We start from the raw sequence: 12660 nt of genomic DNA on the forward strand, positions 1-12660 counted from the left end.
ATATTGATAATGTAAATGTGATTTACTTTTTTTTTTTTGGCTGGAACCCAGCTGAATTGTCATTGTTTCACAAGATATAGATCACTCAACCTTGACTAACTTAACGTTGACTAACTAGCGTACAAGTTGAATTGTCAATGGTGTAAAAGTTGAATCGTCATTGTTCCACAATATATAGATCACTTAACTTGACTAACCTAACCTTGACTAAATGGCATACAAGTTGAATTGTCATTGTTCCACACTAAATGGTACAAGTTGAATTCGGACAATGCATATGAAAGCATTGTTTTAGTAATACTAGTCTTAGTGGCGGAGCCAGGATTTTAGTTGAAGTGGGGCACTTATAAAATATAATAATACTTATTTTTGTTAGCAAGAACAATGAATTATGGAATCGCTATGTCTACAACAAGAACATGAATATTTAGTTCAGTTCTCAACGTGAATTAAAACAAAATTTTAAGGTCTGCAGAGCATAGAGGGCAAGTTGTAACCTAATTGAAGAATCCCCATGCACTTAATTTGCAGAGCCCTGCAATTATGTGGCATCAATTGTTCTTAGCTAGCTTTGCTGTTCCTAATACTTCATAAAAGATATTCTTTAAAAAAAAAAATTCATAAAAAAATAAAAAATAAATCAGCTAATAACTATATTAAATGCTTTAAAAATAATTCAAAAGTAGAATAAAAGTAGTGTTAATATCCAAAAGATAAAATATAATATGTGAACACAAATATTCAGATGAAGAGAAATAAATAAAACCCACCACAGCAACCAGTACTAATTGAACCCAACACCTAAATATTCTGGACCATATCAACATCCACTACGCTAGAGTAACCACACGCTAAATCAATCAAACCAATATGTATATATACGTAACCAGATACTTCAGACTAAATTTCGGGACCCACTAGGCCCCACTGTGGCTCCGCCCCTGACTAGTCTTACCCAATGTTTTAAATTTCGGTTTCAGTTTCGGTTAAAAATAAAGAGATCATATTAATTGCATTTATAAAATGATATTTTTGAATGAAACTTTTACTTTGGCTAAACTAACCTATAATAAACTTATTTACAATGTAGCCTCTCTAAAATTATACATTAATAATATAATTATGATATTTAATATGTACGAGTAATTAACTAGTACTAAATTAGTGTTTTATATATATGTAATTGTAATTGTGTTGTATATTGATAATGTGAATGTGATTTACTTTTGTTTTTTTATGGCTAGAACCCAGTAGGAGGCTTGACCATCACGCATTTTTCACTAATAATTAGAAAAATACAACTGAGGGGACTTAATACCAAAACTCCGTGAATGAAAATGAACAAGTACAACAAAAGCAATATAAAGTATTAAGAATAAGTGTTACTACGATGTGGTTCGATCCATATGATTTAACTGTTTCTATTTAGTATCATACAATACTGCTCCCAAGTACATTAATTTTGGAAATGATTTATTTTAGTAGCCACAACTAAGTGCTGATTACTAATAGGAATTCAAACGAAAACTAAAAGATCCGAAACTAACGAAAAGTAGCCATTTCAGTCCTTGCTAAAGAGAGTAAGTGATGATCAAAACATCATGCCCATTGTTGCCAATACACTTTTTTACTACAAATTCATTCACACTAGAGTTAGAAAACAAGCACATTAACTTCACAAGCTCCAAATCACTGAGAAAGCACCAAACTTTGCAGCTCACTAATCCAAATTAGCTAACAAAGCAATGATTATTTGAACAAAAGACTCAAAATTCAAAACTTTAGAAACCAAAAAAAAAAAAAATTAATAAAAAATCTTACTTTTTTGGATAAGGAGTCTCTGGAAGGCGTCTTGGTGTAGGTGACCGAACCACGGCGCATGCATGAGCTGCTGGCTTTCCGATCCTGAATTACCAGACTGAAAATTAGAGATCAAAGCTTGAATTTTGAGAAATTGAGAGCTGGATTTTGGTGGGCTTAAGATGAGGGACTGGACGAGAGGGATGATCTCGATGAGGTCTTGGAAGAGGACACGGTCAAGGTTGGCGTTGGCGTTGGCGTTGGCGTTAGCGTTGGTGGCGGAGGAGGACTGAGTCAGGTGGTGGTGAGTCGGAGACGAGTTGGATTCCCATTTCGGGTCAGCGAAATGGGTTGGGTTGTCCTGCAAATCCAGGAAATGCTGCATCGTCTTTGTTGCCTAGTAATAGTATAGCTTGAAATTCAAGATAAGTGGGAAGAAGAGAATCGGAGAGTAGTAGAGGAGTGTGTGACCGTGACTTTTTTTCAAAACCGCTTCATTTCCGGAATTATTATTCAACCCAATATTTGTCATAAATATCACATTACTGTGTGTAGTGTATACTACTATAGTTGCCAACTAACACAATTTAAATGTGAATTTTACACTCGTGTTTCCTTTCGGGTTTGAATTTAAATGTCAATTGGACCAATTTTCTTTGGCCGGCCAGACCCATTCTCATTGACTACTCAGACCGGTTCATTTTTAATCTTAGCATCTTACTTGTAACTCGCCCTATGTATGTCTGACCAAGTTCTTAATCAAGTCGTGTACTCAGTCTCGATCCTTTTGATGTTTGTAGGCTGTAAGTGACAACATTATTCCAAAATAACTATTGTATTTTCCTCATTTTCATTCAACACAAAATATCGTTGTCTAGGGTTTCTCTCTGCAAACCCTAGTGCTACGTGGTAGGCGGCAGCTGCAACAACATGATCAGAGCTTGCCCGTCGCGTAGGGTGTTGACAACCTATTGTATGGGTACTACTCTGGCGTCACGGCTTGGGTGATCAGAGGGTCAAGGTGGTGGTAGGTTGATTGAGTCTTGTCGTGTTGAAATTGAGCACGGGCTTTTGGCGCGTCTCGGGGAGGTAGTGATCTTTCGGTTTATTTAGGTAGCAGCGACAAAGGCAGCGGTCTTGAAAGTAGAGGAGAGAACGTCTTTCTTTGCATAAGAAGCAGCAGTGACATCTTGGCATCGGCATGTTTGGTGGGTGGGATGGCCACCATGGCATCTCGACTATAGAGGCCACCGGACTGATTTGGTGGTTGTAGGTGGGCCCAGTGACCTCGCTATAGGTCTAGTTCTTGCTAGCCCAGGTTTGCAGGGGGAGCGAAGTGGGCTGGGCTTTTGGTTCTAACCCATTATCCTCCTCTCTATGACTTGGGCTGGGTTTGGGTGGGTTTGTTTTGGGTTGACCCCGACATTGCCCAGGGTTAAAGTTTTTTGATGTGTTGGAAGCGGAGATGTACACCATGAAGGTCTTAGGCATCAAAACTTGTCAAGATAATAGCTTTGTTCTAGGGTTGTGTAAGAGTGGGATAGGGGTTTTTTCTATCCTACATTTGATTTCTAGTTTTGCATTTTCTGTTTTAGATTGTATTTATTTTGAATAATTGAGGATCAAAAGGTAATATGAGGGATCTTCGAATCCCTCAAGCTTGATCTAGTAAGGTCTTGTATGATTTTTTTATCGCAGGAATATATCTTTCTCTTTCCTAAAAAAAAAAATACCTCAAGTTATTTTTGCTTGAGAAAATGAATTACAAAGAAACCTTGATCGACTTTAGATCGGTTGTAGTAGAGGTTATTCTTTGTTTTCAAAGTATAATGTCTGGGTTTTTTATAAGATAATGAATGATGTATTTTTTTTTTTTAAAATGAAAATAAGGGATGAGGCGATATTAGCTCATCGGAAGTAGACGATTTAGGGAGCAAGTCCCACCCTCAAACCCGAAGGTGAAGTGTCTACCACACTCTGGGAGCCCACCGCCTGTCAAGATAATGAATGATGGATCATTTTACTTCCATTCAATTTTTTTTTTGTTTTCAAATTTCAAATACAATGTACTCTTCTATGTATAAATGTTTCCTCTAAGGCTCTAACGGTCTAACCCATAACAATCTCCTTGAAAACCAGGAAAAGAAGAGTGAATGAGAGTCATTCCTTTTTTTTCTTTTATGGGTGCTGTAGAGTAATTAAAGATAAATTAAAGGAGATAGCTAAAATTTAGCATGACAGATGGACTGTCCCAAACAAAAATGAAAAGGAGATGCCAAAACCTAGAAGATTTGTGTTGGCATTTGATGAAGTGACAGTACAGTTACTAAAGCTTCACTAGTACCTCCTTCATGAGTCTTCAATGCTCGGAAATGTCCTTTTATTGTTATCAACCCTCATGGGTCAGTTAGCTTTCTCTACATGCTTTATATAAACTACATCATCCAGACACCCACCCTCTTTGTATTCTCAATCTCTTCTATTTCTTCATACTTAAGACGTGTCTGGGTTTTTCACTGAACATGTAAAGCAGGTGATACTGAAGAACTTGGTTTAGGTTCTTCTGGACTGATAGAGAGGTGACTCATATATCTCCCGAGTAATTTTGTTGGGATTTGGGAAAATGGTGAAATCTGAGTCTGGAATTACTTTTACCTGGTTCATTGAAGTCAATGAATTGGCAGAAGAATCATGGTTTTGATCTGATGTGCTTGCTTACCTAAACATAATTATACCACCTAAAACTATAATTATAACCCCAACTGTATTTGACACACACATATCATCTAATTCCCCAAATTCAACTATTTTCCATGTCATGCGTATGTGAGTTTCTTTGATTGGGTTTGTCACACAATTAAGTCTGTACAAGTTCAATACTTAATGCATCTTTGCTTCTGTGTTCAGATGTTAGACCAAAAACAAAAAAATTCCTAGTTCAGATGTTCTTGGATGCCTTTCATCCTAAATTCTTATGATTATAGGCCTCTATAGGACACTCCTATTGCAAAATCCAGATTTTTGGGTATTAATGTTCAGTAAAATCTGCAGTTTCTCTGGTGAGTTTATTTGCTTCTTGTTTTTCCTTCTTTCTAAATTACACCTGTATTATGTGGATTCTGAGATGAAACAAGTGTTTAAATGAAGGAAAGAGCTTCATAAGCGCTCAAAGTTTGTATATTTAATTGATCTAAAGCATTATGCTTTTGTTCATAAGTATCTGGATTGTTTTGGCAAGAACAGTCTTAAATGAAGGTCCTATCTCATTTTTCAATTGAAGGAAATCAACCTCCTCCATACGAATATGCAGCTTCTAGGTACTTGATGCTTCACCGTTCCAAAACGCAAAAAGGTTTTTTTGTTGTATTCATTTGATTGGAAAAAAAAAAATCAAAATTTCATATTTTCTCTATGAAAATATGAGTAAAAAACTTTGTTGTCGGTGGCATACAAATTTTCATTGAAATTTTGGAGAAATTTAGGACAAAATTTCGGTGTGAATTTTTAAATATATTTTATGTTTGTAGATATTTCGAAAATTAAGAATTTCGATGAAATGTACGGAAAATTTCAAAAAATTTCGAGAAACTCCTAACAAAAATGATATAGCATATGAATTTCTTTTCAGTACTTTTGAATTACGGAAATTTTGATAATTTTAGAGAAATTTGAAACTTTGCAAGTAACTCAACGCATGGAAATACGCAATCACAAGTCCAATAATTGTTCTTAATTTCTATAGCTACTTGCATGCTTACTTACTAGTCTGGCTGCCCAAATTAGATTCGTCCCGTTTGTTCTCTCTCTGGTCTGAAGTATCTCCTTCTACCCTCTTAGACAAAAGAATCTAATCAATAAATTCGAACGGACAGTTTGAAAGTGAGTGGAGCACGGGACCCACGGGTCCGCACGTGGTTCCGCCAAACCCATATACAAAACCCATACAAAACACGTGCTTCACGCTTGGCACTGCTTAAAAAGAAACTTAAGCGACCTCACCCGTCTGCATTTCTGTTCCCATCAGCTCATTATTGACATTTGCAGCTATTTTTGTCTTCCATGTAAAAACAGAAGCATCGATACAAAATATATATATTACTGATATAACTGGAGGCCGTGAAGCTGCAAGCTTGCTAGCCTTAACTTGATGGCAAGCTCCGGGTCACGGTGTCCACCGTTCGACTTTTCCAGCAAGTACTACGACGTTGTGTCTGGAGATGGCTGTAGGAGGCAAAGCAGCTTCTTTGAAGGGAAAGCAGTGCTCAGTCAGAGCGTTGGATATTCTGTTATTCTTGGCTTTGGAGCCTTCTTTGCTATCTTCACATCTTTCCTGGTATGTATATGTATATGGCCCCTATTTCTTTCATCTTCTATCTTTTGATGAATACAACTTTGTCAATGATGTTTGGTTAAAATTTTCAGTTGAACTAAAGTCCACAACTAACAATTTTTGGAGTTGACTTCAGGGTAAAGAAAATAAAATTTACCAGCAAGTCAACTTTTGTGTGCTTTAGCTCTTAAAAAACAATAGTAAGAAAACAAACGAAAATAAAACTTTACCCTTAGATAAATCCCAGTTATTTTGGAATAGCAGGTCCTTTCTATTAACATTTTTGATTGTATATCGATCTCACAACAGAATCTTAATCCTTGTGTTACAATAAGTCGTTGTCATGAACCTCTCTATTCATTGCCAATAGGGAAAAACATCACCAATGGTCACTGAGTTATGACTTATTCGATACTTAACTCACTGTATTTTCAACAATATCACTTAACTCACTCAGTTTTACATCCGTCTTTCACTTAAGTCACTGTCGTTAATTTTGCCGTTAAAAGCTAATAAAATTGAGGGTATATTTGTCTAAACACTAAAAAAATGCATTTCTAACTCTTTTTTTTAAAAAGACAATTTTTTTTTTCAAATTATATTTAAGTTAAAAAAAATCATTTTTTATTAGAAATCTCAGAAATTTAAAAAATTGAGGGTATATTTGTCTAAACACTAAAAAAATGCATTTCTAATTTTTTTTTTTAAAAAGACAAATTTTTTTCAAATTATATGTAAGTTAAAAAAAATCATTTTTTATTAGAAATTTCAGAAATTTAAAAAAATTGAAAAAAAGTCTAATAAATGTAGTTTTTTTTTAAGTTAAAAATGATTTTTAAGTGTTTTGACAAATATACCCTCAATTTTAACGGCTTCTAACAGTTGAATTAACGGCAGTGAGTTAAGTGGAAGACGGATATAAAACTGAGTGAGTTAAGTGATATTGTTGAAAATACAGTAAGTTAAGTGTCAAATAAGTCATAACTCAGTGACCTTTAGTGATATTTCCCCATAGATTTTTTGTTGGATGATATAACTTTCTACACTCGATTTTTGTGTTCTGCAAAATGAGTATACATATTTACATACGATTATACTGGTTTATAAGAGGACCAACTAGCCCTATTGTCAAGACTCAAGAGGCTATGTGAAACTTGAAACATTTTCACTACCGTATGAATAGCAGGACATGAAAAGACTCTAGTCAATGTTAAATTTATATCATTTTCATTATTGTATCTGTGAATCAGGTATGGCTGGAGAAGCGGTATGTTGGTTCGAAGTACACATCCGAATGGTTCAACACTGCCGGAAGAAATGTTAAAACGGGGCTTCTAGCTAGTGTGATTGTATCTCAGGTACAGTCCCTGTGATTAATGCAGCCATTTGCAATTTTTCTATGGAAAAGGGTAATTTTGGTGGACTTATTGAGCTTCCTATGTTTTCAAAATTTTATTTTACAGTGGACATGGGCAGCTACAATTTTGCAAAGTTCAAATGTTGCTTGGCAGTATGGAGTAAGTGGACCTTTCTGGTATGCTAGTGGAGCGACTATTCAGGCACGTCCAAGCTGATCTTTACACTGCTGATTGTTAGAGTCAGTTCATTAGATTAATAAAATGACCTCTAATACCATGGATAAATAAGGATTGTTTGATTTGGGTAAAAAATAGGTACTCTTGTTTGGTATAATGGCTATAGAGATCAAGAGAAAGGCTCCTCATGCTCACACTGTATGCGAAATTGTAAAAGCTCGGTATGTTTGGTTCAATTAAAAGAACTGATTTAATGCATCAAGTTTCAAACCTCACAGGATTTGTGTCCAAAAGCTCATAGATAATCAATTGTAATCATCAATATTTCTCTTCAGCTGGGGCACGGCCACACACGTAGTCTTCCTCAGTTTCTGCTTTTTGACAAATATTATTGTAACGGCAATGCTGCTGCTCGGTGGTTCTGCCATTGTAAATGTACTTACCGGAGTAAATATCTATGCTGCTTGCTTCCTGATACCTCTTGGAGTAGTTGTCTACACTTTAGCTGGAGGTCTAAAAGCCATATTCTTGGCAAGCTATATACATTCTGTTATAGGTAATCATTAACATCTCCCTTCTAAGTTATTTTGATGCATTTCTCTTTATCTATTCATGTCAGTCTGACATATTTGTTCTTCATGTATTTGGTTTCAGTTCACGTGGTCCTAGTCATATTTGTTTACCTTGTATATATGGCAAGCAATGAGCTCGGTAGCCCCAGAGTTATGTACGACCGTCTGGTAGAGGTAGCAAGTAAATCAAGAATCTGTCAGGAGCCAATTTCTCACCATGGGCAGTCTTGTGGTCCTGTTGGTGGGAATTACAAAGGGTCGTACCTAACAATGCTGAGTTCCAGAGGGCTAGTGTTCGGGATTATCAACATTGTTGGAAACTTTGGCACTGTTTTTGTTGACAATGTAAGTTCATACAATTTTAAGACCAACTAAGAAGACATAATTTCACATGTTTAAGTTCAGAAATTTTGTTTATCACACTTCAAGTAACCCCCTGGAAACTTCAGGGATATTGGGTAAGCGCCATAGCTGCACGGGCGTCATCAACTCACAAGGGGTACTTGTTAGGTGGGCTTGTCTGGTTTGCAGTCCCATTCTCTCTAGGAACTTCACTAGGTCTGGGAGCACTGGCACTTGACTTACCAATAACAGAAAGTGAAGCAAGTCGTGGTCTTGTTCCTCCTGCAACAGCTGTAGCTTTGATGGGAAAAGGAGGAGCAGTTCTTCTTCTTACTATGCTCTTCATGTGAGTTTTAGCTTATATATATTTAATATTTTGTTGCAAAGAAATTCATAGACATAATGTCTAGGAACTTGATGTCAAGTACTTCAGCAGTAGCATACTATGCTATAGACCGTAGAAATGTTTTGGTTAAAACAGAATTACATACATTTTGGTGAAGATCTTTTGAATACTTGAGGTTTTGATCTTCCAACTATCTTATATTTTGAACAGGGCAGTGACATCTGCTGGTTCTTCAGAGCTTATAGCAGTATCCTCATTATGTACATATGATATCTACCGCACATACATAAATCCAGATGCAACTGGAAAGACAATCCTCAAGGTCTCTATGGCTGTCATCTTTGGTTTCGGATGCTTTATGGGGTTGTTAGCAGCGATACTAAACAAGGCAGGAGTTTCATTGGATTGGATATATCTGGCAATGGGAGTGCTCATTGGCTCTGCAGTGCTTCCCATTGCTTTTATGCTTCTATGGAGAAAGGCAAATGCAATTGGAGCAATTCTAGGAGCAACCATTGGTTGTCTTCTTGGGATCATCACTTGGCTATCGGTTGCGAAAATTGAATATGGCCGAGTGAATCTTGACACAACAGGTAGGAATGCACCAATGCTTGCTGGAAACCTTGTCTCTATACTTACTGGTGGTGCTATACATGCTATCTGTAGCTTTGTGTCACCACAAAACTACGACTGGGGCACAACCAAGCAGATCACATTGGTTGAGGAGGAAAAGAGTGAGCTGCCAGCCGAAGAGTACAAGGAGGAGAAATTATTGAGAGCAAAAGCATGGATAGTGAAATGGGGTGTTGGATTTACTTTTGTGATTGTTTTGTTGTGGCCTCTTCTAAGTCTTCCGGCAGGTAATTCCAATAATGATTCTAACACTCCTTAAGTAGCCACAATAAGAATCAAAATTGATTATTTCTTATATTGTGAATGGGTGCATGAGATTTTAGTATAGTGGGCAGTGATTCCAATAATGATTCTAACACTCCTTAAGTGGCCACAATAAGAAGTAAAATTGATTATTTCTTATATTGTCAATGGGTGCAGGGGATTTTAGCATAGGGTACTTCACATTCTGGGCAGTGATTGCAATAGCATGGGGTACAATTGGTTCTATTGTCATCATTGCTTTTCCGGTATTCGAGAGCTGGGAAACGATCCAGAGTGTCCTTCGGTGCATGTTTACAAATGACAGGCTCATGGAAAACGTTGAAGAAATGAACTTGAGGATGCGCGCAATCATGTTGGCTATACCAGAAGCAGAGAGAATTTACTTGCTTGAGAAGGAGAAGGCTAAGAAGAAAGAACCAATAGAGCAACTGCAACCATAAGAGTTGGTCAGTGATTGCGATGTAGGACGATATTTTAGCCAATTTTAACAAAAAATCTCGAAAAAAAAGAAGCGTCTTCACATTAAGAAGAATAATTTGAATAATGAAAATTGGTATTAAAATAGGCTTTTTAATGATGGAATTAATCATAAATTATTATTTTGGATATATCGGCATTCTCGAGCAAAATCTTAGTTGAGATTTCAATTATATATTTGCATAATATTTTTTAGTATCTACGATTCTATTTCTGATTTTTATTTAATGAGGTTTAATTAGGTTTTCTAGTTTTAGTCTATAAAAAATTATTCTTTTTGTTTTCTAGTTGTAGTAGGTTTATGCTATGTGCCCTATATATAAGGCACCTCTTAGATTGTAATTTTCATTCAAGTTATCCATAAAAAACCAAATATTAGAGAAGTTTCTCTATCTTTTTTACGGCTGTGCCCGTAATTGCTAGTGGATTCTAGCTCATTTCATATGGCTTTCGACACTTGATGGAGTCTCTTACTATCGTGTTCACGCTTTCCGCATCATTGCAATAAACCTAAAATATAAGAATTCTAAAACAAATGTAAAACTAGCCTAAAAATATTAAATCCCGAATCGGATAATTAAAACGACATATTTTGGCCTAAATCCGTTAGGGCTCACTAAAGTGAGTCTTGAAGATCTCGTCGTTCCTATTTTGGAAAGGTATCATGCGTCTCAAACGGACATTCTGGCCAAAAATTGATCAAATCTGATTCACAATCAAAACCTTGTTGTAAATGATAATGACTATTCATGCAATAGGTATTGCTTAATGTATGCGATTGACATACTTGTAATGTGCAATTGACAGACTCGTAATGTATGCGATTGACAGACTCGTAATGTGCGAGTGATTAGTATAAGTATTATGTATTGTCTTTTGTATACATGATGTAACCCTATATAAACCTCATGATGAGATGAATACAATACAATACAATTTTTCCAATTCTCTACAACACGTTATCAGCACGATACTCTAACCCAAGCCCTAGCAAGAAAAAACCCCTCTACCGCAGCCTCCCTGCAGTCCCTGCTGCCTCCCTACAGCCCCCACTGCCCCTGCAACATCGTCGCACGCCTGCTGCCCCTGCAACACAGCAGTACGCTCGTTCCTGTGCATATCAGCCTATTTGCACACCCCAAAACCTCTTGATCGGGACATCAGATCAAAATCTTTCCTCCATCAAAGTTGTTCGTCTTTGCCTCTTCTATCTGACCTCCAAATTTCAGCCTTATTGGAGTCGTTTTGAGACCTGTACACTATTCGAAGTGGGAGTTGTTCAGAAGCGAATCTGCTCCGAATTTCAACAAGTAAGTTTTAAAGATTAAAGTTCCTACTTTCTTGTCTTTTAAATTCCTTTTATTTTTTGCAGAATGTTGGAATATATGTTGCCAAATGGTTTTGAGTATTTAACAAAGCAGAATTGTGGGGATTCACGCTTAACGAACTAAGAGTGTTCATAATTAAACGAACTAAGAGCGTTCGTATGAACTAAGAGTGTTCATAATGCTTGGACTAAGAGCATCCGTAAGCATCAAATTGTGACCATATTAAAACATTATTGTTTGGTCTAATCCAAATATTCTTGGAAATTGATTTCTTGGTAGCATTAAGGCTCGGAAATCTTATATTAGTTGTCGTGGAAGTTTTTACTCCGAAACTAATCTATTCTCCTTTGTCTTTGAATGTCGAATGCAAATGTGCAAAAACTCGACTTCACTAAACCAGATTCAAATGACATTTGTTATCACCGATGGGTGAATGACATCAAGAATCACCTCACTACTAATGAGATTCTATGGAGAAGAGCTCACAGACTAAAGATTAATTGAGAAAAATCCTCTCAACCTTCCCCGTCTCAGCGTTAATGATTGCCAAGCAATAGGCTTGTGTGCAATGCTAGATGGATTACGAGGTTTCATCAACTTATGTCAGTTACTGAGAAAGCTAACAACATACTCGTGAAAAACTATAATTCAAAAGCCCATTGGAATTAAGAGCGTTCACGAAGCGAATTATAATAGCGCACCTAAAGAAGGGCGCAAGGAGCGGAACCCTAAAAAGTTAGGGGCCAACGAAATAGACGTGTGGGTTCATACAACCGCCCTACAAAGGAAGGAAAACCGCGAGATTGATAAGTGGACACGTGGCAACATTGGCCAATGTGGGAGAGGCAAAACAGGTGCCACCGATAGTGGTGGTGTCGCCACCAACATCCATGGAGGATGTCCAAATGCACAAGGTGCATCTCAATTAATGGGTGAGGTAATGCTATAGATGTGGATCTTTAAAGCATTGGTTTAAGCACTAGAATGCGAGTGGAAAACAAAGCTGCACAATACAAGTGTATAAAGATATGAG

At 36.7% G+C, this 12660-nt stretch overlaps 1 protein-coding gene across 1 annotated transcript; it reads left to right on the top strand.

The window, feature by feature from the left end:
* Nucleotides 1-5787: 5787 nt before the first annotated feature.
* Nucleotides 5788-10469, top strand: LOC112200505 (urea-proton symporter DUR3). The gene is made up of 9 exons (XM_024341543.2): nucleotides 5788-6133; nucleotides 7381-7488; nucleotides 7594-7689; nucleotides 7804-7886; nucleotides 8001-8221; nucleotides 8320-8582; nucleotides 8687-8925; nucleotides 9136-9785; nucleotides 9979-10469. The coding sequence occupies exons 1-9, from the start codon at nucleotides 5948-5950 to the stop codon at nucleotides 10260-10262; spliced, it is 2130 nt and encodes a 709-aa protein (XP_024197311.1). The 5' UTR covers nucleotides 5788-5947; the 3' UTR covers nucleotides 10263-10469.
* The last annotated feature ends 2191 nt before the right edge of the window (nucleotides 10470-12660 follow it).

Source organism: Rosa chinensis, chromosome 4, assembly GCF_002994745.2.
Source record: "Rosa chinensis cultivar Old Blush chromosome 4, RchiOBHm-V2, whole genome shotgun sequence".
NCBI lineage: Eukaryota > Viridiplantae > Streptophyta > Magnoliopsida > Rosales > Rosaceae > Rosa > Rosa chinensis.